Raw genomic sequence first — 27,496 nt, 5'->3', positions numbered from 1 at the left:
TGCGGTCTGCTGCTTGCAACTTCAGACACAGGGCAAGGCTGCCAATCTTTACTTAATATCCTGGCAGGTCCTAAGCAGGAGAGGCCCTGGAGAGTGCTCGTGCCCTGCTCTGCCTTGAGCGAGGCTTTTTGTGGCACGCACAAACCCGCAGCCCATCACACCTGTCCACCCCGGTGCTGTCTCACTAGTGGTGCTAGGAAAGGAGTGAAGAATAATAATAAACACTATGTACAGCTAGCTACAAGGAGAAGTGGAACAATCTTGTTCATACAATGACAGTAGCAATTAAGTTTAAAATGAATTTAAATGAATGTAAAATTATATTTAAAATAAATTATTTAGGAGAGGGAGAGTAAGGAATGGTGGAACACTACTTAAAACCAGAGCATTCATTCATGTGCTGTTTTGGGTTCATCTTCTACTGGATTTATTGATGGGCATGTGGATTTGAAAGTTTTTCTTTTAAAATATGAAATGAACTTTAAGTATCAAACCAGCCCCTAAAATATGACTATTATTTGTTTTGAACTATGTTTGGCATTTTGGCATGGGGGAAGTATATTCCAAAATATTTGTTGACCAATACAATTTGTTATTGCATTTTGAAATTTCTTATTGTTCTGGGTGGTTTTGTGGTGGGGTGGTGTGGTTTTTGATTTCTGAAGCATGAGGCAATGCTGACACCTCCATAATTCTACAGGAGAAAACTGAGGGACCTGGTTACTTCAAGATGTTCTTATTTAAAAACAGTGCCGCTCCAGAAGTATCTTGAGTAACCAGTTTAAGCTCTTTATTGGTAAAAATTGGATCATGGAATTACATGCATTTGTTCTTAAAAGAAGGTTGGAGATACAGCTATGTATGAAAGATTTTATTTATTCGTATGGCTAGGAACAAAGGCAAGACTTTACTACTCACTGCATTTCCCCCAAGCTGCTTACTGAAAACTTTCAAAAAGGGCATCTGTCAAAAAAACCTGTGAAAACTTGGAAAAACTCAGAAACCTGCAGTGCCCACAGCTTGCTTGCTCTCCCTCTGTTCTGAACATCTTTTTTGCCCCATGCACATCCATTTGGTCTCTAGCTTAAAAAATTCAAAAACCTGGATGCAAAGAGTATCATATACAAAATTCAATCTCAAAAATTAACTTTATTAATATTTAAACTAAATCCTCTTCCCCACAGCCTAACTGAAGTTCAAAACCAGTAGCCAACACAAAGTCAGTCAGTATAGAAGATACTTTGAGGATAATAGTGTTTGTCTTTCGTAGTAATCTATATGCTTCAAATGACTAAACTCCAAGTAAGTGATAAAGTAACTTTCTACAAAAACTCTAAGTATGAATAGTCCCATAGTAAAGCTAGAAAGTTTGTATGTTACCATCATCCTCTGGAGAGACTACTGTGTGGCACTTTTTTTCTGTCCTACTAGTCTGTTCCTCTTAGCAGAAATAAGAGAGAAACCATACGCTAACAGGAATAAAGAAGAAACTGCACACATCCCTATAGTAGGTTATTTATTAGATTTTTAATGGTAGGATCCTAGAGTACGTAACCATGACCTCATTCTCCAGGAAGAAGGTAAGAGGTAGGAAGCGAAGTTACAGTTAAACATACACGTGTAAACTGACTAAAACAGAGTTTGTATTGGAGTCACAAAATACCAAAATTTTCATTTTTGACAGTGACTGAGTTTGAAGTTTGATTTGGATGGGGGAAAGGCCTAATTTATTAAAAAATAGATGCAATACATTCTCTTCTTTCTCAGATCAAAACACTGCAGAACCACAAAGCAACAGTGGCAGCCCTGAACACAGGGGAAGAACCATGTGAATGGCTCAAAGTTACGAGAACCTCTTCCTTTTATTTCTTGCTGCCTTCTTTATAAAATAAATTACTTGTAAATAATGTATTTACAAATTATAATACTCACACTATAGTGACTAGTCATGCCAACTCTAAATCCATGAAGAGCAGGGAGAAAAGTTCATCTGACAAGGTCTCAGCAGCATTTTATTGAAAATGTGAAACATTTTAACTTTGAACTCTAAATGCAGCAGTTGTTTTGTTGTCCTTTGTCATTTTTCTTGTCTACTGAGAAGCTATTGAAAAGATTAAAGAGTGGGAATTCTATTAACATGTATGAGGAGACAATGTACAGTGTCCATTATTAAAAGGCACTTGCTCTCCTGCTTGCCTAAAGATAATACAAAAAACAAAACCTCCAAAACATGTCTGCAGAGAAAAGTGGTAATACCAAAAAAGATTAATATGCCCACAGAATACATTCATATTTTAAAAGACAATAATAAAGTTATGACCTAATAACTTAATCAGATGCTTCAATGACATAACTGAAATTGTGGAAGCCCATGAAACACTGAGTTTAAAGTCCTTGACTTTTTTTCCTTATTTAAAAAAAGAAGAAAACCCACACCAACATAAACCCCCACCAAACCAAACAACTAAAGAAGCTCTTCAAAGCTCTCTTCATCGGGGCACCACCACCAGTGCCACAACATAGTCATCCACTCCAGGGCAGAAGCAAATGTAATTCAACAAACCTGTCCTGCTACCGATTCTTGATTTTATTTATTAACATTTGACTAGACATAATGCAACCCCAAAGCAGAATAATCATCAGGTAAAACTGTCTTTCAAATAGACAATCCCTCATTGTGTTTCTGCATTGCAGAGTGGTTCGAGTGCATATTCAGCCATAGGCTGAGTGCCACATTCAAAAAGAGTTTGAAAAGAGACAGAAAAATATAAGGAACCAGTAAATGAGTAGGCAAAAGTGATACAGTCCATATTTCTGGTCAGCTCCAATGTTTTGACTAGGACGAGGGGAGCTGGTTTGTCAGAAGAGGGACATGCAGAATTCATTTGCAGAAACACTGAACGCTTCCACCAAAATGCTTTCATCTCCCCACAGTTTAACAGAATTCATACAATCACATATGCCTGTGAAGTCAAACTAGTTTTCATCTCTTTTCTCCTGTCATGAAAGTAATCAGCCTCGTATTTTCCTCATGGTGTCCTCTATATTCACAGCTTCAGAATATTTCGAGTCATATCTACCTCCAGTACCACTTAGAGTTCATCCTAGTGACAGGAAAATAAACAAGTTATTCTGAAAGTACAAATAAAAAAAACAAAAACAAAACAAGATTACTGGCAGTTTTTTCCTGTGATTTTAGACTTCTCTGTAGTACTAATTTCTCAATTGGAAAACTGCTTCTCTTAAATAGAATTCAGGGTACTTCCGAGTTAAAATGTCAATCCCATTCTTGCACTAACCAGCCTCTGTAATTTGGTGCCTGCTTGCTAAATCTAGTCTAAGGATGACACTTAAGGATACAGTACAGCTCAACCATCTTATGTTTAATGCAGCTGTCCCATGAACATCTATATGTCCTGTGGATATCTAAGTTCTGCTGGGTCTTGGCATAATTAGTGTTGCAGCTGCAGTATTCTCTGCTACACCTCTGGACAGGGGAGAACTGAGTTTGAATAAGTAACAGTGACCAAAACACAACTGGAAGTAAGATGTACCTGGTACTATTTGAAGATACAGCATTTAATATTTCACAGACAAAGAGCAAATACTAACTTCATTTAAAGCAGCTATTCTTTACAATAATATCAGTCTTTTGCAAAAGGCCCCACAACAAGTATTCTTACCTTATTTCTAGATTTTTTTCTTTTTCCTTTATTTTGAATTGCTTCTAATTTTTCATTCAAAAGGTCAGCAATACCTTTTGCATCTCTGCTGTCTATATATTCCCCAAGAACATTTTTCTGGGAAAAAAATATTAAAAATTGTGTAGCATTAACCATTCTCTACACCGAATAGAAAATCTGCTTACTTTCAGATAAAATTCAAGAGGAGTGCAGGGAGGAAGACAGGGTAGCTCTGGCAAGTTGATTTATGATTCACAGGTATATTTTTAGCTCCTTTTAAACAATGCTAATTATAGTAAGAACCACTCTTGGCTGCTAGTTTTCAAAATGACACAAGATTTGAACTACGTAGATTTTGTCTTGATCCTTACAAGAAACCTGAAATAGTTATAATTTTCTCACATTTATACAGCTCAGTAACGTAGACAACCATTACAAAGTCTGCCACTTTGTAATCTCTGTTCGTGAAATCTGTCTGTGTGGGTCGCTACTATGGAGAGCTGGAAAGCCATTCCTCCTCACCACAGAAAAGTCTCATTGAATTTGATGGGATTGGGGCAAGAAGGATTTCTAAAACTTTCCAAAATAGATTCAGTTAAAAAAAGAAAAGGAAAGTATAATTAAAAGAACTGGTTTAACTATTGGAATGCATTGAATATTTCTCTTCAGCATTGATACATTTAAAAAGATGACTATAAGATTCTTGTAATTTAGTAGTTTTACCAGAATAAAGGCAATTTCCTAGACCTATTTGGATAATTTTCAATTTTTTAATTTATTACTACTGATCTGCTACTAGCATATGTTGATTTCAGAGTCACAGTGATAATTGAAATGGTTTGATAAGGTTTATTTTTGAGACAGAACACAGTATTTTTAGTCATTTTTCAATCTTAAAATCATTTTTCAAGTGATAATTATAATGAAATACTGCGATTACACTGAAAGAGATTTCTCCTTAGCCAAAACGAAGTTGTCTGTATTTCATTTGGAGAGAGACTTTTCCTGCTTTTGGGTAGCCAGTGGTAGAATTAGTTAAGGTTGAAAAACACTTTGTGACATGAGATCCCTGAAAAATTAAACCCTGGTTCTAGTTAAGCCCACATTTTACTGTTCTGTTACAGTAACAATGTGTTATTGAAAAATAATAAACTTTACGTTATCATTGTCCTACTATTTTAAGTACTACTGAAATTTATTATTACTGCATCTCCAGAATATTGAAATAATGCACTTTAATATGTTACAGAAATAATCTCTTAAGTCTTACTGCGACATGAAATGGATCTACTAACAGTACCCATTCAGTAGCGCACACAAAGGAAACACTTTACCTTTGCTCCTTGGTAGGGGTAAAACTTAACAGTAGGGTAGGCTCTGATATCAGCTGTTTGACAGGTCTGAGCATACGCCTGACAGTCTATTTTTCCAGCTTTTACTTTTCCTTTAACATTCTAAAAAGAAATGCGTATTAGAAACAAACTTCACATTTCCATGCGTGACTCTAAGCAAATCATGAATAAGCCAGCAGCGCAGCTGGAAGTAAACAAAAAGTGTTGCTCAAATCTTTTAAATATCTCAAGGCTAGTTGCCTGCTTGCTTCTCAGACTGTTAACCTTGTATGAGAAGTCCCTGCGTGTTCAGCGGAGCACTACTACTTGAATTGAGGGCAAAGCACATCACGGTTCCAAAGGTCACCTCATCATAAGCTGAAATCTGTCCCCATAGAGGGTCTGTGCAAGGGACAATGCACACTGGCAAGTGGGACCTACAGGCGTGGACTTTCAGTGAGAAGGAGGCTCACTGGGGGTATGTGATTTTTGGATGATTGCTAAGAAAGAAAGTGCCAATCAATTGTATTTTAACCATTACCACTATAACAATCCGCTAATACAGTTAAAAACCTACCCTTGCAAGGATCTCAAATTCAGGAGCAAAACTTTGGCAAGGTCCACACCAAGGAGCATAAAAATCAATGACCCAGTGGTCTTTTCCATTGAGAACTTTTTCTGTAAAACTCTGAGGAGTCAGGTCTACAGACACCTGTGGTAAATATCTGTGGAACAGAAAAATAACAGTCATAATCCATTCAAAACTTTAAAACATACCCAAATTCCATTTAAGCATAAGAAAAATTTCTGAAATAAAGAATATTACTAGTCTGAAAATCCCTACTTTTACCCTTTGTACTATAAGACAACTGCTTTGTAAAAGTGGAAGACAGAATAATAATATGGTCTTCAGAAAATGGGTTGACAGTAAGGAATATGCTATTTCTCCATATTTTAAAAACTTGAATCAAAAGATGTGGAAACTTTTAACATCTCAATTTGATCAATACATATACCTGAATGTTTCTAATTCTTGATTTACAGAGCATTTAAACATTAATTTTTCCTAGCAAGCAAACTATATAAGCAGCTTGTGAACAAAGTTTAATGCAGTAACTCACCCCAATGCCCAGCCTCTCAGTGAATATGAATCTCTGTGCCATCCATTGTAGCTACTATTAAAAGATTAAAAAGAAAACAAAAATCCAGTTGCACAGTAGTTTGCATTGTTTGAAAAAACACTCCGTAGAGTGGAGATGACAAAATAATGAACTTAAATGCAGATGTATTAGGATGTATTTCTACCTCGCTTTCAAATCTGAATAAATAAAACTCTTATTAATACAATTCAAAGATACAGAATTAAGGACTAGAAGACGAAGAGAAGAAAATTCTATGTCAAGAGAGCAAGAAACTTGATTTGGAGCACATAAGCTTTGATAGCTAGAATGAAAGATTTTCAGTAATAACTCCAGATAAAATTGCAGGCTTGAAGAAACATGAGAATTAAATTGAAACATCTTATATATTTCCTAATTTATGTTCATTCATTACAAGAACAGAGTTATTAATTTTATATATATATATATATATATATATATTTCCATCAATGTGACAGTAGAAAAGCCAGGCAAACTGGTTACTTGGACTTCCAGGACATTTGCTTAGTTTTGAAATTCCAGTGGCAGGTTAGAAAAAAAGATTAATTCAGGATTCATATCCAGTAATTTACAACTTTATAATGAAGTATTTTTCAATAGAGTTACCTGGTCAAAATCTGACTTGATAGTTTTGGGTGATCTTTATTTTAAGAGACAGACTTCCTTATTTTTGCAGGAAATAGCTCACTTGTGATTAGGAATTTGGCACTTAACAGTCATATTCACCAACTTAGTTGTTTTCACCAAGAAAAATATCTGCTTTTCAAAGAAACTTCTTCTAGAAGAACTGAGTAAAAGCAAGCATTCCAATGATTAAAGCTACTGAAGTCTACTGTTTAACACTATGATAGAGAGGCATTACAGTTTATTCTCTGCCAACACTTAATAGAACTTTCCAGTTTGTAAAATAATGAAGCAAAACATCTGCTATTTCAGATGGTTATCTATCTTTAAATATGCATGTGCTTCCCAAAATCCCTGGATCTTTGAACAGTACTGTGAAATAGAGGGGACAGGCTGTTTGTTTTTGGCCACATTTTATTTCCCATAGAATTTTTTTTTGTTTTGTTAATGACTAATGCTTCCGCACTAATGACACAGTGAATGGGATAACTAGAGATAGCACCTTTGCAAAAATTGTCTATCCTAACAGACCGTTGGCAGGGGGGATGATCAGATGGCTACATCACTGTTCCCTAAAGATAAAGCTGCAATCAATTAGGCCTAGTAGTATTTTTATATTATATGATTTAAATAATCGACTTTACAGGCAATTAAAGTTAGAAAACTGCAAATCAATAAATAACAAGAAATAAAAATTAAGATTCCTGAAGCAGTCTCAGTTCAAATTACTGAAATGAAATGGCATAATAGAATGGCACTAGTTTGAAGTAACAAAGTCAGTAATATCTAGCACAGTAATGTTATAATAGTAATATAAAAGTAGTATCATAACATAATATAATAGTAATATAAAAGTAATACCGTAACAGCCTGCTTTAACAGCTGTGACGAGCCTTTTCTACAGAACGGAAGGTATTTATTTGTCTTGTTCCACATCATCTAACATTTCCCAAACTGAAGTAAACCTACTTACAAATATTGATGAGCTGTGTTTGATTTTTGAGGGAAGAGTCTTATTTCAGGATATCCCCGAACATTTTCTTGGTGACAGAAAGAATAGTATTTTTGACAATCCACACTGCCTACGTTGATTAATCCATTTAACATCTGAAAAAAAACCCCAAGAAAACCTACAATCAAATATGCTAATCAATTGTACTACAAGTTCAGTAATGCTTCAGAATGTAAGTCTTAATCACTTAGTTGGGGACAAACACCCAACAAAAGAAACCAAGATTATCACATGGTTTTCTTCCTACCTGTAGATGGGTCACTGGCACCTAATGAAAGGCAGCCAGCCAGGTGCATTCCTGTCATGCACATGTATTTGAGTATAAGCTGCCTGCACAGGGCTCATGAGGCACCTGCCTTGCCTCAAAGGTGCATATGAGTGATTATTTAGTATCAGAACTACCTGTTACCGTGTTTCATATCCTAGGCTCAGTAATTATGACAGTACGGATGTGCTATCGGTTGCACAGCTGACCTGTGTCTTGACCACACTATTTCTTGCAAAGGCCCAAACCACGTGACACGGGCAGGGAAGCTGATGATTACTGAACACGTACTACAGAGCTACTGACACTTCACAGACATTTGACTAGAATACAGAATCCTGGCGAGAACTCCTAAATGTCTGACAGTCATGGAATTTTTTCCAAAGCCCTGTCTTTTTTACCTAAAGTTTCTAGTTCAAATTCCTGGTAACGTGTCCAGGAAGACCCAGATGGTTTTCATTAAGGTAATACTACCTTTGCAAATGAGAGAACATTGTAATGACCCTGCAAAACAACAACACCCTCCCCAATCCCAACAATTCCATATTGATGTGTGTGTAATTCAGCTAACTGACAATGAGCCTTGAAAGTGTATGTTTAACATTTCTTTACTTTCAGTGAAGAAAACGAGAGCTCAGAAAAGAGTCTTCCTAGTACAGGAAATAATTAAGATGCAGAAGACCGAATTCCTTTAACCTGAAATTCAAGTCAGAGGTTTCTCGGAGGTCTACGTGCTATCCTAAAATGACTAATGATCATAAAGAATACTGAGAATAAATCGGCAAATTATTTCAACCAATTCTTATTTATGGACAAATGGTTTTTTTTTCATATTTTGTTTTAAACAAATGCAGAGCTGTTGTCTATATAAAGCACTAAGCATCGATGAAAGTTAGCTACTATGAATCTTTTCTTGGAAAACACACATGTATCAACAGGAAAAAGCTGGCATACAACATCGATGTACTGAACTTTTAAAAAATTAAAGAAAAACGTTGTATTTGAAACAATCTAAAATTGTCATCAGGTAGGAAGTCCCTGTTTGTCCCCAGTATTAATCACTAGTCTTTCTTGGCTGACAGATCTCTAAGACAGCAGTTGTACTATCTCAATAATTGCACAGAAGAAGACACAAAAGCAGAGAAATATTTGAATGTCACTTACTCTGGCCATTTTTTTCCATTCTGGCATTAAAGCCTGACAAGGTCCACACCATGGAGCATAGAAGTCAACCATCCAGATTTCCTCTCGTTTTCTTCTCTGAACTAATTCAACAAATGTCTCTGGTGTTAGGGAGACCACCGATGGATTCCTAAGATCCTAAAGTGAAGACAGCTTATATACATACTTTGCAAGAACAAATTATCCCATATCCAGTGCCATCACATACAAACAGACTGTACCAAATCCTGGGAATGTTTGTCTTTTAGTGAAATATGCTTGATGCTGTGGTAGGGAGGACTCCATGCCACTGAAAGGCATGGAAGCATCAGAAATCATCCCTTCATTACAATCACATGCCTGATTTGTTGAGGAAAGTGATCAAAAAACTATAGCCAGGCTGCAAAAGTTTTCTACCTCTTCTCCAAAAAGGGCCGCAAAAGGCAAGAAATTCAGCTTCCTTGGCAAGAACAGGCATTATGAGACTCAGCCATGCTGTTTAGGCTGTCAACACCATATGTATTCTTCTGGTGCACTAGGGGCCTCTGGATAGCAGCTGAAAAAGACTATGTCCACCTGTTCCTGCATGTGTGCTATTACACCTGCTTTTCCTGGGCTACCTGGAGAGAACAAATAGTCTCTTCAAAGAGCAGAAAACACTCTGCAGATCTAGCAGTGAGAGAACCTGAATGCTGGAGGAAAGATGGGTGCCAGAACTCTGGCAGCAACAATGACAAGTACCAACGATTTGCAGTTCAGCAAGTTAAGACAGACTAAGAAACAGCTGAGAAGCATGGAGGGCAGCAAGCTAATTGACAAAAATGTGAACCTCCTATGTTAAGGTGTGTACGTGAGGCATTTTCACTGTAATATTGTAGCACTTCATGCCTTTAATTTCTTTATCCTCTCTATGAGATAGAAATCATTACTATTACTCTGCAGATTGGAAGGAATCTTAAGTTATTTGCTAATGATCTCGAAGAAATTACTCGACAGAGTAGGAAATTATTCCATCAGGTGTCAAGTCCCAGACGGACAGTTGCTGGATCACTTCCCTTGCCCAAAAGGTTGGGTTTTTTCCCACTCTTTATCTTACTAGTCTTATTATTTTTAAAAAATAAAAATCTTGGACTCTTCCAACTAAAGAACAAGTTTGTGGATAAGCTGCATACAGAGCATGCAATGAGAATTATAATTTACATACCTCTATAAACTCTAAGATCTGCTCAGCAGAGTGATGTCCTTCATATTCATGAACATCAGACTGATTGAACACAACTGTTGTTGGATAAGCTCGAATGTTATGCTGACAAAAACAAACAATAAGAAATTGCAAGGAACGATTAGGCTTCTTGTACTTTAACTGCCATTGGTATCGGTGGCTCACAACTGCTAAGCTGTACAGTTTGTACAGTGCAAATGGGAGTTTGAAACAATACAAATCAGTACAGGTAGGTTGCCAATTGTATTCAGAGATGGCACAGTTTGTTCTGAATTTGAAAACCAGCCAGTAGTCCTTTTGCTGTGCTCCACAATAAAGGAATTAATCCATGGGCCTTCTAAGCCTTAACTTTAAAGCTATTCCCAGTCTTCAGGTGCAAATACTTGTACTGTATGAATAACAGTATTGTTTACTACTGAACACAGATGCTTCAATGATTTGAATTCTTCAGTGTGTAAATACATCTAAATAAAACAAAAAAGTTTGTCCTTTTTTGCTTATTTTTCATGTGTTTTAAGACGTTCACATTTTAAAGAGAAATAAAACATTAATGTAAAAAGCTCTTGTGAAAAATAAAATTAAAAAAATTTCCTGCCAGTTGCAGGAAAGCTGTCAAAATGTGGGATTTTCTGGAATTCAGGAAAAGTAATGACAGTAATTTCTACCACAATAAATTCACTGAAGTAAAAGTTAAGTAAATTTAAACATGAAAAACTAGTCAAGATTTTTTTTAAAATTAATTCCATTACTATATCTTTAAATAAAATGCAAATTGGTAAATAATAAACTTTCTTTTAATTTGAAATTGATCCTGCACTACTTAAGCACTATAAAACAAAAAGCAAAGCCAGTTAAGGTTGAACTGAATTAGAAGTGGTTTTGCAGACACCTTCAAAGAGCATTATATCAGTATAAAACTTGTGTTTTAAAATATTTTACTGTTTTTTAAACTTCTATGTGAAGAACAAAAAGAATGCATGTACATATGTATATACACACTAGGAAAAACTTTCTGGGTCTGCTTTAATTCTTTTTTTCCTCTTAAAAACCCCAGGAATTATTAAATTCTGACACTTCCAGAGTCTTCCAACAACACTATGAAATCAGAACAAGGTGTGACTTGTATTTTGCATTAATCTATTATCTGTAGTGGTTACATAGTTTGCTCCTTTGAAAACAATGATACAAGTGTCCCTTTTTGTTTACTACCGTTTAAGAAAGTAATATTAAAGAACAGGCATTGTCTGCCCCCATCCCACTGCCCCCAACTAGAAGAAAAATAATATTCTTTGAAAGGATTTTTTTTTTAAAAAAAGTTTCTGCATCTTACCATGTTGCAAAGCCCTTCATGGACAGTACAGTCTAGTGTTCCAAACTTAAGCTGACCATAAAGATGTTTTGATGCTTTTCTCAGCTCTGGTAACAAAGCTCGACAAGGAGGACACCACTAGAAAATAAAATGCAAGTAAGTGCAATTGCTTTCCCTGCAGTTGGCTCTCAAGGGAACGTACACGGTTTGAGATGGATAATATGCTGCTTTGACCACAGACTCCACTCAATACAAAACCCACACGGAATAGGAACTAGTGCTGCCAAGGAATGAGAAATTACAGTACCATCTCATGATGACGGAGGACACTTTCAAGATACTGGTAGTATTTTGTTACAGTTACCTAACAGATTTTAGAAGAAGGGAAATGTAGATACTACATATTTACCGGTGCAAAGAAATCCACTAGCCATGGTTCCTTCTCTTTGTCAGGAAAATTCTGAGGTCCCAGTGTGATAACATGAGAGTTGACGCTCTCTTTGGCAAATGCAACAATGTCATACAAGATCTTCTTTCCTTCAAAGAGCAATGTAAAAAGGAAAATTTATTCTTCTCTATGAGAGATTTCGTTAAAAAAACCTTAGCCGCAGCAACACGAGTCCCATAGTTCCCTTGGCTGATCTTTAAACATGGCATGCCTAAATAAATTAGACAGGTACTGGCTTGCTTTTTCACAGGATGACAATGTTCAACTGTCCTAACCTACACAGGAAAGACATACTCTAGGTGATAGTTGATATTTGGCTAAATATTAAACTGGATATTTACCCAATATTAGCCAAATAAATGTTTTATCCAAGACATAACATGTTTTTGTCAAATAAAATGACTGGTTTTTTTGAATGGTCTGTTGGCTGTTATACCATCTTACTAGTGTTTGTTGGAATTAAAAGTTACTGTTCTAGATACACTTGCCTTGGCAAAGGTATTGAAAACTTTAAGCAAAATAAATTATATTGGTAAGTCACAGCTATTTAGTTGTAACTGAAGTTCCTGCTGACACAGCTCCAGTGGGAAAAGATCAAATCTCTTCATACCCTTCAACATACTTGTCAGCAGAAATGAGAGTCTGTGTCTTGAAATGAACTGAGAATAAGAACTTCAGGGTAACTAAATCTGAAGTCACTGCACAGTGACTTAGTAAGATTTATTTTGGTTCTTAGATTTTGAACTGTTGAAGCCCTTCAACACAGCATATTAAAAAGCTTTTAAACTGCTGAAAGCTCTTCAACACGGCATATAAAAAAGCTTGATTCTTTCGCATATTCATTGTTATGAATACTGGAGCAAGATGACTTGCAAATGCTCTAGATGCCATCTATTTTGTAAATAGTAAACCAAACCATTCAGAAAAGAAGGTATGCACTGTAGTCCTATGTATTTCTCTTACATTATTTGTAACCTATGCCATTATAAAGAGATCTAAAAATGCTGTATGTATATAACCCTTTCTTGGCTTCTTTGCAGGAGGGGGAACTGCAAAAAGTATAGAAGGCTTTTCCCAGCAGGAACCATTAAATGTATGAAATCATCTTTCCCTCTTAGATACAACTGATCTTTTCGAAGCGGTCAAAAACTTTCCTCCTTTATTACAGTACTGGGGTTGAAACTTAATTCTAGCAAGCTGTTTCTAATACTTCAGAGGCTGAAAAATGAGAACTTCATCTTGCATCATTGCCTTGTGATGATGCATTCTGGATGAAGCTACACCTATTGCTGCAAGCTACAGGTTTTGCTTCAGGCTCAGTTCTTCAACCAGTATGTTTGAATCCTTTCAGCGGTACATAGTAACAAAGTTCCAACCTTTCCTGGAAGGAAACTACTACTTTGGAAATGAAAGTAAGTGGTAAAAGTCTCAGTACAGATTTTCTTGGATGTTAGCCAACAAAACATGGAACTAGTTTTAGTGCAGTGAGACATATAATCAAATCCTGAGCTTCTCAGCTTGGCAGCACGGTGTAACTAGCATGTTAGGCCTCGGTGAAGTGTGTGCCTTACACCACTGTGGTTATCCTACTCAAAGTATAAGCTGTCCTGATCAGCTTCAGAGATTTCATTTGTATGTAATTGTGTAAATGACACTGAAACAGGCAGGATAATAAAGACAAAATAAATCCCTTGGCTTGCCCAGGAAAAAAAAAACAGGAATTGGTAGGTTTGTTCAAGGCTACAGTAAGGTCAGAGGAAAATTAGCAAATACCAGAACTACAAAACGGTTCTTTGGGAAAACAAATGCACTTGGCCAAAGATAGTGTCATCTCAAAGGGATTATGTAATGACTTGAATTTGTCAAAGTTTCCCTTACCATGATGAATTTCATAATCTCCAGTTCCTTTTCCTTTGAAGACTGCTAAACAAGGCTGATAGACATATAGTTTGTTGCAGATGGTTGGTGAAGAAAGACAGTCAAACTTGCCAACCTAATTAACAGACAGTGCCATTTTAATTACAGTATCCTAATTTATATAGATTAACATATTTTGAAAGTCAGTAAGAGTAGGGAAGAAAAGGTAAAAATATGGAAAAGTAAGCAGAGGTCTTAACTATGATGTTTGAGGAAAACTACTAGCACAGCTGTATTAGGTTGCTTGCTAATTTTTAAATTAAAGGCCAAAATGGGGAATAAAATCTTGAAAGAATCCTCTTTTTTTCACCCTCTAATAAAATAGCAAGGATGCAAAAAGACACCTAAAATAGATTTGACATTAAAATTTTTCTAGTCAATGCAACAATTTTTCAAAAATACATACCTCAGATTAACACAATCCATATGTCTTCAGTACAAAGTTTGAATTTGATTTTTTTATTAAGAAAACTTTCAAGACAATTATAGGGTTTTGTGAATAATTAAAATAAAGTTTCATATACATTTGTTGTTGAAGTGTTAACTTTTAATTGTTAACTGAATGAGATCTGCAGCATTTCCCATGAGAGAGCAGATTTAAAAGATAAGTATTTCCTAACTACTTTTAAATGATTCAAACTGTATGGGAAACTTCACTGCTTGCTTTAAATTAAAAATGTTATGACAGATATACCATATGAGAGTGTATCTCTTTCAGTACCACAGGTGATAGGAACAGCTGATAATAATGAAAAACATAACTTGTTCTCTGAATGTAAATGGTACTTCACATTAGATGAGTGAGCACTTACCTGAATATGTTCATCTTTAAGTAAAAACTTAAGTTTCTTAAATTCCTGTACATTTGATTTATCACTCTCCCCAAACTGGAAGAAAAGCAGCCATCGGTGATGAGCCAGATGGTCCTTTAAATAAAGGAACAAAACAAAACCACACACAAAAAAATTATTCCCAACTTACACTAACTTGTAAATTCCTTTTATGTTTTACAAAGGCAAACACTCAATTATTCAGCTGATCTCCAAATGACCTCCTACACTAAACAAATTCTTTCATGTAGTCCTTCCACTAAATTTCCTTTTACTGTCTTGTAAGAGGGAAAGAGGAAAAAAAATTCTGAAAAAAAAGCTGGATACATGCTACCTTCTACACTTTTTGTTTCCTTTTGCGTTTCCTGTTGTAGATCAAGCTGGTAAATGCTACTACAAGTATGAAAAGAGGTTTCTTCTTTTTCCTCTAAGACATGAGTAACATTTATGACTCCCAATTTCAGTTCATACATAACTTATCATGGATCAACAAGTTTTTTTTTTTCTCTCTTACATTACTGACAAAATTTAGAACATTCTCTACAATGTAGTCAATTTTTAAAATACTTTGCAATTGTAACTTTCAAGTAAGTTGCAATAGCAATTTCTGTGGTTTTCTATTTTCCTATTAAATAAAACCCCTCCCTTGCTTTTGTTTTTTTGCTAAACAACAAAAGTAAACACAGACAAACAATGTTAAATAATTTTGGCTACAAAGAAAAAAAGTAATTTTCAGTTAAACAAATATTAGGTTGTTGTGTCAACAGGATTTGAAAGTGTAAAAAGTAATGATAAAGATACAAAAGTACATTATTTAAAGAAATCTTAATTTTTTTTTTAAATTTACCTCTAACGATGCTGCAGAGATAACTTCAAAGTCCGGCAGATGCTGCATTACTTCCTGATATATTTCTCTGGCATCCAAGGACTTAAGAAACTAGGAAAAAAGGTTAACTGTGTTTACTATAAGGAATTACAAACATCAACCTGACTGTTGATGATTAGTACTCAAAGTGTCAGGGAAATTATTCTGATTTGTTCCTTGCCATCAACTGTAGGGTACAGTTAATAACATGTTATTTGATCGACTTCTTTTGCATATATATAATTTAACAAACATCACTCTCAGAATACTGCTTTTTAGCTTTTCCTACAATATTAAACTCAAAATATCACCTTTTGTCAAAATGGGGGCTAAAATTCAAATTTCAAGCCAAATTTGACAATCAAGTTGATCTCCAATCTAGTCTTACAGCCTTCCTTAACTGTACTGTACAGATATGCAAGTTTCAGTAATTTAAAAAATTTAGGAAGTAATATGAATCCGTAACTCAAGAGTTGGTAAGTTACAAGGTTGAAAATAAGTAGGTTACAAATTTAATTTCCTCCTTTTAAAGATACAGGTAACAGTAGCGACAATAAAGGAACAAGCCGTGCTTCAAACTGAAAAGTGTCTCCCATTAATTAAGGAAGTTAAAACTACCACACAAACCCAGAAGGAGGTTGCAATATTAGAACAGGGCTGAACAATACAATCCATACTGACAGACATCGTAGGAGTACTTTTATCACACAGCAGTACTCCGCTCAGAGTAGTATTTCTCAAACTCGTGATACCCAGGGCACACTCCTTCTGGAATAAAAATGTGGGGCATGTGGCAAATCACAGAACTGTAGAGTTGTTTACGTTGAAGAACACCTTTAAGATCACCATGTCCAATGGTTAACCTAGCACTGCCAAGTCCACCACTAAATCACGTCCTTAAGCACCATATCTACTGCCAGGGCATTAAAAGACCACTTCCCTGGGCAGCCTGTTCCAATGCTTGAGAACCCTTTCAACAAAAAGTCTTTTCCTAATATCCAATCTAAACCTCCCCTGGTGCAACTTGAGGCCATTTCTTTTTATCCTATCACTTGTTACTTGGGAGAGGAGACCCCCAAATTTGCCCCGGATAGCTGGGTAGCAGAGCAGCTTTAGAACTAGCTCTTGGGCCTGTCACAGAGCACATCCCACCCCGTGTTCCCACAGCTGCTCGTGGAGGCTCCTGAGGTGGCTAGGCAGAGCTCCAGGCTGCAGCATGCTCCTGTTCACTCTTCAAGCACACCAGCAAACTGGGGACCGCTGCCTTAGAAGCCAGGAGGGATACAAACTCATACCAGGGCATCCAAGCTTAGAAGAAAAAAGTATCTTTTCAATTGTATATAATCAGTCTGAAAATTATTTACACATTCCTTTGTCATCACCTTATTTTATCTAGATACAGAACAGTTGAGGAACAACTCGTACCAAAACACCTCCTTTCTCTTTGTTATTTATGGTGGCTCCAGGTGGAAAGTATGCTGTAGTACTAGATGAGATATCTAAATTATCACAAAGCTCACCCTGGGTGCCACAGTCCATCCAGCCTACATTAACAAGACCTTCCTGTAAGAAAAAAGAAAAATAAATAAAACCACAAAACTGACACAAAACCAGAGAAGATTATTTTTCAATTTCAGGGTCAGAAATGTTTTTGAAAATCCCAACAGAAACAATTATATACAACATCGAGAAAATGGAAGGAAACCACACTGTAATTCATTAATTAATATTCATTCATATTTCACAAAATTATCTTACAATTTAGTGTTATTCCAATTGCTAGTAAGTCAAAGATATATCACTCTTCTCTTCTGAAAGTTAATGGATGAAAACTTGGTTCCACTAAGCTCAATGAGAGTTTTAGCTACAACTTGAAGCTTTCACTTCTGTTAATTTGTTTTAAATATAACAAGTAATGCTTTCAAAGTGAAACGCTGCTTACCAACATGCCAGCTAGCTTAAGGCGCGTTTGGTAACTCAAGCAATCTGCAAAATAGAAGTGATTTATTTACAACATAAAACTTCAAATTATTAATGCACTAAACCTACTCTTGTTTAAAATTACCCCTTTCCTCCCTAAAAAGGTGACCATTTCAAAGGGCACACTTCCTGGCTATTCATCCAGTATTTCAGTGACTTGAAGTTGTAGCATCTAGTAATGAACACTTGATGGTTGTCTAATCTTAAGTTAAAAATAACGTGAATAACATTGTCTTGCTTCATCAACGGAGTTGTCATTAAAAAAACCCTAGTATTTTATTTGCTATACTAAGACTGACCTTTAAAATGTCTTCAAGATCAATGTTCTAAAAAAAATAACCCCAAGAGGTATTTATACATTGACTTCAAATGAGATTTCAATGGAAAGACCAATTTTCTGTGATTCAAATCATAACTCACTATAATAAATACATCATATGCTGTAATTACCCATCCAGACTTTCAATAGTTACCTTCTGATGCAGATTTTTTTCTGAAATAAGAATATGCATCAAGCTCACTTTAACTGGACCGAAGTTGAAAATTTAATATCAAAAGGACTGCAACTTGAAATCAAGCTATTTACAAATGCAAATCCAAGACTGCAGCTCTAGTTATTCAGTTCACAGAACAAAGGTCTCTTTGTAAGACGGAGAAATCTTTATTTGTCAAAGGTGTAGCACATTTACTTAGCTCTACCAGCTAACCAAGGCAACTTTCTCATACACTGTATCCAATACTGATCCCAACTTTCTCATACACTGTATCCAATACTGATCCCAAGAAATTCAGTGATAAACAGCTACAAAAAAAAATGCAAATCTGAACTCCGTCATGACATCAGTAGTAAGAGCCAAAACTATGTCTAAACCTAATTTAAGAGAAAATACTGATGTATTTTTTTGAGCATTGGTGATTTAAAGTGGAGATACATCCTTTCTTCTACTCAGCTACCATGACAAGCTGACATGTTCTTATCTGGTATCTCTCATTTGAGCCCGAGCTGGAAAGTTAGAGGCCTTTTCTGCCAGTTCCCTTCCTGAGGGGTTACGCTTGTGCTTCTGTAATGTCACATAAGTCATTAAAGCAGCGCTCAATAGCATAATCTTTCTATTAACACCCCTTTTGTCAAACTGCCTCTAAAATGGAGCTTAAATGACCCACAGTCCAAGTACTGTGATCATCTAGGATCTTTTACAGCTTTTATTTGAAGCAAAAGGGATTATGCCACTATCAACATTAGTACTTTTTTCTGTCTGCCTTATTTGGAAAGTTCTTAATACACCTACCCCCACGTTCAGCACAGAAGGTGATCAACCAACCAACACCAGAAGCAAATGAAGTTTCAATGGCATTAACGAAGTTTCCTAAGAGTGAAACAATTTGCATCAGTTTGAGACTAAACATGACTATGAAACAAGGTTTTATATGTATATTAGCAAATTACAGACAACTTTCAAATCTCAAAAATAACACTTAGCAACAGTTGATAGGTTCTGCCACATTTTATACTGTAAAAGCAATTTCAAGAACAACTCAAGCAAAACACGTGAACATTACCTGCCCATAACTCAGTGACTATGCTTGTAACATATTGCATGGCGAAGTTCTTCAAGCTCTCTTTTGACCTGTCTCCATAATATTTCACCGGTTGCTATAGAAGACAAAAGAATAAAGAATTTTTGGAATTTAATTTTTATATACATTTTGTAATGTGATTTCTTTCCAAGTCCAGCAACACAAGGATAATTTAGTCTTAGAAACACCAACTCCCAATGATTATATTTCTATTTAAATAAAAATTGCTTGCATCAGCCCATTTAGTGTATGCACAATTTCTATGTTCAACTTCTCAAATCTTATCACTGTGAAAACATAACCAACTATTCAAGTGCAATTTGTACACCACCCCTGGCACCACTACTTAGCAAACAGCTATAAAGCGTGATGTACGTAATGCAGCTAGCATGGAGGAAATGTTATGGAAGGAATTTCCAAGTTTCTTTAGGTACATGGTCATATTCTTTAGACTCAAAAAAACCAGACTATTCTTTGTATTTGAAAAAGTCCATTACAATACTGTAAGAGAAACTGTTCAGATAGACTTGCTGCTTTGCTACAGCACCGCTGCTGACAGTATCTTCCCAAATCAGAAGTGGTATGTTGCACAATAAAATGATTCATAAAAACTACTGTATAAACCGGATATCTATTTTTTAAGTTAACTTTCTAAATCAAATTAGCAAAGATGAAGAAAGAGAGAAGTAGTATATTAAAAGGAAGTAATATATTAAAAGGAAGATCTTTTTTATAAAAGATCTACGATTGAACAAGTATTAAAGAACTACTCTTCCAGATTTCAATCTCTCTAAAAATGCTCTAAGTTTTATCACTCACCATTCCAGTTTTGAAAACATACAGACTGGGATAACTGTTAATCCCTTTAATTCGACAAAGCATTCTATTATCGCCACAGTTGACAGCTCCAATGCGTATTACTCCATCCATCTCCTTGGCAAACTCCCTCCACTAGAAAAAAAGGGGGGAGAAAAGGATATAATCCTATACAGGTATTATGAAAAATCAGCACATCTTTTATTCCTGGCATCTTGAATTGCTGTCTTTGGTTTCAGTGTAAGAACTCACTTCATTAAGTTTTATGCTGCTAAAAGCAATGAATTTTCCAAGTATGTTTGCTTGTTACACATACCGTAGGTGCTAAATCGTGGCAGTGGGAGCATCGAGGAGAATAAAAATTCACAAACCACAGCTCTCCTGAGTTAACAGCAGCATCTAGATAGAGAATAGAATTTTAAGTAATGCAAATCTACAATGTAGTTATATCTATAATGTAAATTTTTCCTATATTGTTTTCCCTAAAAGCTGAATTAAGTATTTATGTCACAGTTAGTAACAGTAACTCGGATGGCATAAAGATTGCACCTCACTTGCACATACTAGCTGCCATAGGCAAGTGCAAAAAAAATAACTGTATTTCAGAGGATATCAGCACCCTGACTTTCAACGTCTGTTCTATTAATTAAGAATAAATGTACTCTCTTCAGATTAACCTAGCTGAAACGTGTGATAGCATAAATCCGGTTACCCTTAAAATAAAAAATGACTTCTGAAAGATTTTTACTTGCTAGAACTTTTCATTTCCTTATATCACTTTATGTATTTTCTAGGTTCCACCAGGCAATCTTTTTATGTAGAATCCCTCTCTAATAAGTGAAAAAGCAATTAAAAAAATCCAAGTTAATATAATTACTAGAAAAGTCAAGGAAAACGTAATTACTCTTGCTTATAAAAGAAAACAGCAGCAACAAAATATACACACATAGAGGTTATCAGCTTGAATTACATGGCTTTCAGTCTCTCTGGTTTTGGATATAATTTTTATAGTGAATTTTCCAAGTTATATTTGCCTATATTAAAATATCCTTACAAAGAATGCACAGATTCAGCAAATCAATTAACCAAAGTAAGACCAGGTTCTCATGGAGAGCATCATGAGGCTCTGCTGTTAGAACAGTTTACAAAACTGGTTCAGCATGTAGATCCAGTCTGTACAAAGCAAACGGTACTCAAAATGCAGATGAAAAATCCAGTATTTTTTCTCTCTAGTCTCTTTTAGTTATGAACAGCTGTAATTTTAAAAGTAAAAAACCTGGATGATATCCCCACTGACAGTGTTGTCTTTCTAGACCTTGTTTTACTTCGCTGTGTTTTTAATATCTGGTTATCACCTTCTGCTCTTGAACCTCTTGTGCAAGGCACAATTGACTGGATTAAAAAAAATAAAAATACAAATACAATAGAAAAGTTAGAAAAAATAGTTAGTTATAAATAGAAAAATAGAAAAAATCAAGTGAATTTTTAAACAAGAGACCAAAAAAGATAGTAATGATAAATTAGGAGAAACAGAATTTTAATTCAAATAATTTCTTCTTACAAATCTCACAAAATATCTTTCAAGCTAATCTAAGCTGTTTATTGATATTGATCTGCTTACTAACTAGTGTTTACCAGGAAGCGTTACAGGTGGGTTTGTTTTTCTCATCTGAAGATTATTTTCTGACAGTTTTTTTGCATAGATATGCAATAGAAGTCTATATCTGTACAGCTCAGAATGTAAAAATTATTTCTTTGGGTTGCCATGTTGTCAAACATAGAGCTATTTATTTAAAACTTACCAAATTCTCCTCTATCCAATGTTATAATTTCAAGATCATCATCATAAATACCTATTAAAAAAACACACCAATAATTGCTTTTTATTTTTGCCATCTTTAAAACAAAGACACAAACTATCATCTTATTCACAAGACAGAAGGCAGTACACAAGTTGAAACAGTAAGCTGGCAAAGAGTTTGGCAACAAAGCTGTATTTGTTTAGTAATAGGTAAACTTAGTTTATTTAATCTCTTGCTAACTCCTGCACCCTCATGCTAGAAAAGTCACCATCAGAACAGAACAGTTCTTTTGTTGTTTAAGTAGACCAGCCACCAAGTGAGCAGAGAACTTGAACTACCACTGTTACAGCAAGACTGTTAGAAATAACATCAACCAGTTGTCAGGTTAAAATCAAGAAGCTTCAGCTCTCAGTGAGAGTGCTACATGTAACATCTTGAAGCTCTCCCTTCTCTCAGCCTCTGGTTATCTAAACTATTTAGATCACAAAGGTGTTTCAGCCACAAGCTTTTCCACTAACAGCACTTGTGAACACAGTAGAATAAAGCGGACAGAATAAAGGTAAGGAAGACAGCTTTTCTAAAAGGCTAACCAGTCCTACCCAGAACATCACTGCAAAACAGTCTACTACTTCAAGTATGCACAAAAGGCAGTGCAGAGACCAGAAATACTATTAGACAGCATCATATTATGCTACTATAGCTACAGACCTTTTACAGTACCTAACATGGTGAGATGCCATTTCACCTGAGGTATACACTGATTAAATGCAAATAAATAATGAGAGAAATTAATTTCCAAAGGCGACAAGGTACTTTTTATATTACTATCCATTTATATATCATGTAATATAATATATACGATCATCTGTGTATATATATACAAAATATCTGTATATTTGCATATACACACGCATATATAAAAACATAGATACAGAATACAGACACTCTCCAAACTACTGGTTAATAGACATTCAAGAAAATTGTTTCTCAATCAAGCAATGCAACTTCAGTCAGGTAAAATTTCTTAAATCTGTTTATCTGAAGAAGTTTTAGGATAATTTCCGTATTTTCCTGTGACAGTTGTACCTCTGGTTTATTCAATTTCAGTTTGCACAGGCATTCATTTTTTAGAGATTGGGACATACTAAATCAAACCACATAAGAAAAAAATTTTGCCAAGGTGGGCGTTCATTTCAGCTTTTTCTTTAATATCAATCAAACCATGTTCTTCAGCTCCCTATTTTAGCTTACTCAGCAGCTCTGAGAACAGTTTATCCCAGCCTTTCCCTACAACTACCTAAAAATGTGTTGAGACAAACATTAAATAACTTGTCTCAAGATCCTTTTAGGTATGATTCCATTACTATTCTTCCATTTTCTACTACCTCTTTACCGATCTGATTGTATAACTGCATATAAACCAGGCTTAGCAGTGCAAAAATCTCTCAAAATCCACTTCAGCATACTTTATCTAAACAGAAAACATCTTCCTGCATTGAAGAGTCAAAAAGACGACTGATGAAACACTAATACTGGAATTTAAGTGAAGGAAAAAAAACGGCTTTGCACTTTAAAAAAACCCAAGAAGTTAGATAACCGAATAAAAAGGTAAGCAGCAGGAACAAAAGGCTAGACAAACAGAGTATTACATTTTTGGTACTTTTGGGTAGACTTTTAACAGGGTAAATAAAAGATTGGGTCCACAGAGAAAATGACAGCTACAGGAGAACAACCAAGTGGGCAGAAATTTGGAGGACACATCAGAAATGCATAAAGAGATCTGAATATTGCCTTTACCTGTGACTGGTGTAAGCAAATCACAAACGTACATCGTAACTTACCAAAATCATAGCGATAAAAGTGCCAGCTTTCATAACGACCTCCTTGCTGCTGATCTTCAAGACCTTTCTCTCCGTATTTATCATACTTCTTCCGCAGATCTTCATCTTTAAGTACCTCATATGCTCTATTTATTTTCAAAAAATTTTCATGTGCATTTGGATCATTCTATGTAAGGAAAACTATAATTAGTAAGTAATCAATAAACCATATTGTACATATAATGCTGAGAAAATAAGCTTTGCAAGTGTTTTTATATCCCTACTAAAGATGTCAGTTGTGATGGAAGCAGACATTACACTGGGATCTCCCAACAAACTACAGTAAAGTTTTCCTTTCCTGAAGTCAGATGCATCTTCTCATTTCTTCATCCTCACTAAAGTACCAACTGAAATACAGAACGAACTGGTAGGATGTTGTAACATTCTCCAGTGATCCCTCTTCTTTCAACTCTTGCTTCAATGGAAGGGGAAAAAAAAAGTAAGTACTCAAGAATGAAGACATACTATTTTCTCTATAATGTTTTCAACTCCCCTAGAATCCACACTCATTTGAAAATCTCTGACCTAAAGACAGATTCGTCCCTTCTGATCTTATGGTGTAGACAGAGGCACTCTTTTTTATTTGAAAAGCATTTTGGTTCTAGGTACCTTTAGAACTAAAACGGTGAAAAATCTGCAGACACATTTTGAACCTGCAGTTCGGGTTCTAAGCTGGTGCAGTATAAAAGTGATGAGCAAAATCTGTAGCGTTCTCCCACCCTTTTAACTTCTGCTTACACCCTTCGTTCAAAAGATACTTTTTCTTAAAGATTCTTAAGGTATTTACCTAGATACATAGGAAACTAATTACTATTGTGGAATTTGTGTAATGGCTACATCTTCTGTGTATCATCTTTAACACCGAAAATAATCTGTTGACAAATCTTTAGTAGTATTTGCATCTTTGGAAACTACAGAATCTGTTTATTCTGAAAGTATCAACATAGGGAAAACAAAACTTGCAATTAATACCTACAAGTTGGCATTTCTAACTCTGTTGAAATTTGGCGCTCTCTTTCAATCTCAGAGGCTCCAACATACTCAGTGCAGGCAGGCCCTGAGCTCATATGGTACATTACTGTCCTCTGGGGCTCTGTGCGGATGCAGTTGCACACATAAAGATCCAAATCCCCGTATTTCTTGTGAATTTCTAATTATTTCAGGAAATCGTGAGGAAAAATTGATGATGTTTAAATTTAAAAGTGGTTCCTTTGTACTTCAGAAAACATGGTAGCATAAACTGAGCCATTCCCAGTTTTTTCTCTAGTTACTCTACAGCTCCTTATTACCCTCCCTCGTTAAGGCTTGGCAGTCCCAGGATTTCTGCTTTGTCCTATTCAATACTTGGACACTGATATCAGTCTCAATGACACTTCATGTCAGGGAAACAGTAAGTTCCCCTAAGCTAAAGTTTACCAGCCAGGTAATACGGTACAGACCTAAGTTTTCCTCTAGTCACAAAAACATAATCGAGAATTAAATGATCTCAACACCTTTTTTCACTACAGCAATTTAATACTGCTGAAATTCAACACAACCACATATGACCAGTCTACCCCTTTTTGTAAGTTTCTTCTGCAGAAAATCTGAGCTGAACCACATTACCACGCAATTACTTTACTTCACAAGAACAGAGAAACATTTTAGATAAACTAAACCCACTTTCTGTTTAAACATGAAGATCCATTAACTCAACAACTTTGACCTGCTGAAGATGCAACTTACCTGATTTTTATCAGGGTGCAACTTTAATGCCAGTTTTTTGAACGCTTGTCGTATTTCTCTACTACTTGCCTCTTTGGATACTCCAAGTAAACTATAGTAGTCCTGATCAGTGCACACAAGAACTATTACACATACTGAAAGTAGCAGTAAAGATCTTTTGAAGTATCTACTATAATCTCCCTTGGAAACTAGGAACTCCATTAGGAAGCTTTTGGAAAGTTTACAGGTTCTGATTCAAGCAGGTGTTGGGAAGAGTCTCCAGTAAACGCGCCAGCATTCAGATACACAGGTGTTCAGCCCTATTTATGACGGAGCTCTTCAAAATGATGGTTGTCCTACTCCATGTCACAACTCTCGCAAAAGTTACAACCTGTAAGAAGAGGGAGAAACGAGCAATTAAATACATTCTCCTACTTCTTCAGTAAACACACAATAGCAAAGAACCCCACTGCCAGCTTGTGAGGACTGCCCCTGAAGTTCCCTGATGGCCAGTGACCTGCTCTCCGGAGCGACAGGCCACCTCTATTGCCTGCATGGGGAGCGGGGTAATCGCGCAGAGCTTTACGAACGACACCGAACACCGGCCGCTCACACACGGGAAGAGGGCGGTTTCAGCAGCGCTCACTTTTCCTTCAGACTCACTGTGAGCGCCGCGGCGGGACGCGGCTCCCCGGGGGCCGGCCGGCCGCCAGCCCGCAGCCGCCGCGGGGCGGGGGCCCGCCGCCAGGCCCCTGGCGGGGAAGGCCGGGCAGCCGCCGCCGGCCGCCCGCGCTCGGCCCGACGACCCGCGATTGGCCCCGCCACGGCGAAGGGGGCCGGCGGGACGCGGGGATGCGCCGCCGCCTCCGGGAGGGCCGCCGGGTGCCGCCCGCCGCGGCGAGGCCGGAGGTAACGGCGCCGCGAGGCCGGGAGGCGGCCGGAGGGGGGGGTGTGCGGCGAGGGGCCGTCGCCGGGGCGGGGTCGCCGCGCGGCGCCCTCCACGCTGGCGCGGCCGCGGTGCCGGGCGAGCTCCGGGGAGGTGGCGCGGCGCTTACCGGGCTGCAGGGAGGGCAGCGGCGGCGGCTCGGCGGGAGCCGGCAGACGGAGCGGGCCGGGCGCGGAGCAGCATGGGACGGCGGCGCCTTCACCCCGGCGCCGGGCGGAAGGGCGACCGGCGGCGGGATCCGGCGCGGGGCCGGAGGCGGGCGGGGCGGCTCCGGGGCTGACGTGGCCGCCGCGCCCGCCTCGGGCGGGGGGCTCGGCTGCTCCCGGCCGCTCCCTGCCGGGGCGCTCCGGCCCCTCCCACAGCCGGGCCCGCCCTCTGCCCTCGGCAGCCCGCGCTCCCGCCGCCCGGGGCCGGGTGTGAGGCGCGGTGGGCGGCACCGTGGCGGGGTGCGCGGGCCGCCGCCAGGCGGGAGGGCTCAGCCGCGTCCCTGAGGAGCGGCTGGCGGGTCAGGAGGCTGAGCGTGGGGAGATGCGAGTGCAGGAGGAGGAGAGCGGCGCGATGCGGCTGCTGAGGAGAGCCCACCCCGGGCTCCTCGGGCTGTGCCCTGAGCCCTGGCCGGAGATGCCTCACAGGTCTTTGTAGACGAGACAGCGAAGGGGCCCGTTTCCTCAGGGACGCTGCCTACAGCCGGGGCAGGTGCCCTCGCCTCAGCGAGGCAGGTAGTGGAGGGAAGCGGCTCCCGAGGGCGGGCAGAGGGACAGTGGTGGTCGCCCTGCAGCCCATCACTTGCTTTTCCTGATACACGTCCACAGCGGCCTAAATCTCTGAACACAAACGCCTTACACGTTCCCCCGAAGGCTTCCCGCTGCACGCAGCTCTTCCTGCTGGGCAGGGAACCGTGGAGCAAGTATCACACAACGCATGATTCGGGTCGAGTGCTGGTCCTCACTGAGGTGGGGCTAT

The 27,496-nt window shown here is 37.6% G+C and overlaps 2 protein-coding genes across 8 annotated transcripts in view; one reads left to right on the top strand and one right to left on the bottom strand.

Moving 5' to 3' along the window:
* Nucleotides 1-1,985: 1,985 nt before the first annotated feature.
* On the bottom strand, nt 1,986-26,744 carry DNAJC10 (DnaJ heat shock protein family (Hsp40) member C10). 2 transcript variants are annotated; one of them, XM_040603794.1, is made up of 23 exons: nt 26,643-26,744; nt 25,609-25,978; nt 23,845-24,010; nt 22,004-22,054; nt 20,518-20,600; nt 20,205-20,336; nt 19,368-19,461; nt 19,097-19,174; nt 17,770-17,813; nt 17,253-17,390; nt 15,810-15,899; nt 14,945-15,058; nt 14,094-14,208; nt 12,177-12,304; nt 11,789-11,905; nt 10,441-10,542; nt 9,240-9,395; nt 7,772-7,905; nt 6,136-6,189; nt 5,592-5,739; nt 5,018-5,137; nt 3,684-3,800; nt 1,986-3,104 (listed from the first exon to the last, which is right to left on the bottom strand). In XM_040603794.1, exons 2-23 carry the CDS (start codon nt 25,807-25,809, stop codon nt 3,093-3,095), a joined length of 2,394 nt encoding a protein of 797 aa, XP_040459728.1. In that variant the 5' UTR covers nt 25,810-25,978; nt 26,643-26,744; the 3' UTR covers nt 1,986-3,092. The 2 variants fall into 2 exon arrangements, with proteins under 2 accessions (XP_040459728.1, XP_040459729.1); XM_040603795.1 differs by lacking the exon at nt 26,643-26,744 and adding an exon at nt 26,105-26,127.
* The window catches only part of PDE1A (phosphodiesterase 1A), a 249,915-nt gene continuing 248,814 nt past the window's right edge, over nt 26,396-27,496 (top strand). For 3 of the 6 annotated variants that reach the window (XR_005829343.1, XM_040603798.1, XM_040603796.1), the window contains exon 1: nt 26,397-26,496. The gene's annotated coding sequence lies outside the window, so the exon portion shown is untranslated. Of the gene's footprint in view, nt 26,497-26,925; nt 27,253-27,496 lie in introns of those variants that run through there. The other 3 variants (XM_040603799.1, XM_040603800.1, XM_040603797.1) reach the window with 3 other exon arrangements.

Source organism: Falco naumanni, chromosome 8 (genome assembly GCF_017639655.2).
Source record: "Falco naumanni isolate bFalNau1 chromosome 8, bFalNau1.pat, whole genome shotgun sequence".
NCBI lineage: Eukaryota > Metazoa > Chordata > Aves > Falconiformes > Falconidae > Falco > Falco naumanni.
This window is presented reverse-complemented; position numbering and strand designations above follow the sequence as displayed.

Excerpts from the sequence above, each read along its gene's own strand:
- DNAJC10 (XM_040603794.1), bottom strand. The coding sequence starts at position 25,809 with ATGGAGTTCCTAGTTTCCAAGGGAGATTATAGTAGATACTTCAAAAGA. Across the intron at positions 19,462-20,204 it reads ATGTTTTCAAAACTGGAATG|CAACCGGTGAAATATTATGG; the intron begins GTGAGTGATAAA and ends TGTCTTCTATAG. Across the intron at positions 17,814-19,096 it reads CTTCTGTGCTGAACGTGGGG|ATTGCTTGAGTTACCAAACG; the intron begins GTAGGTGTATTA and ends TCTATTTTGCAG.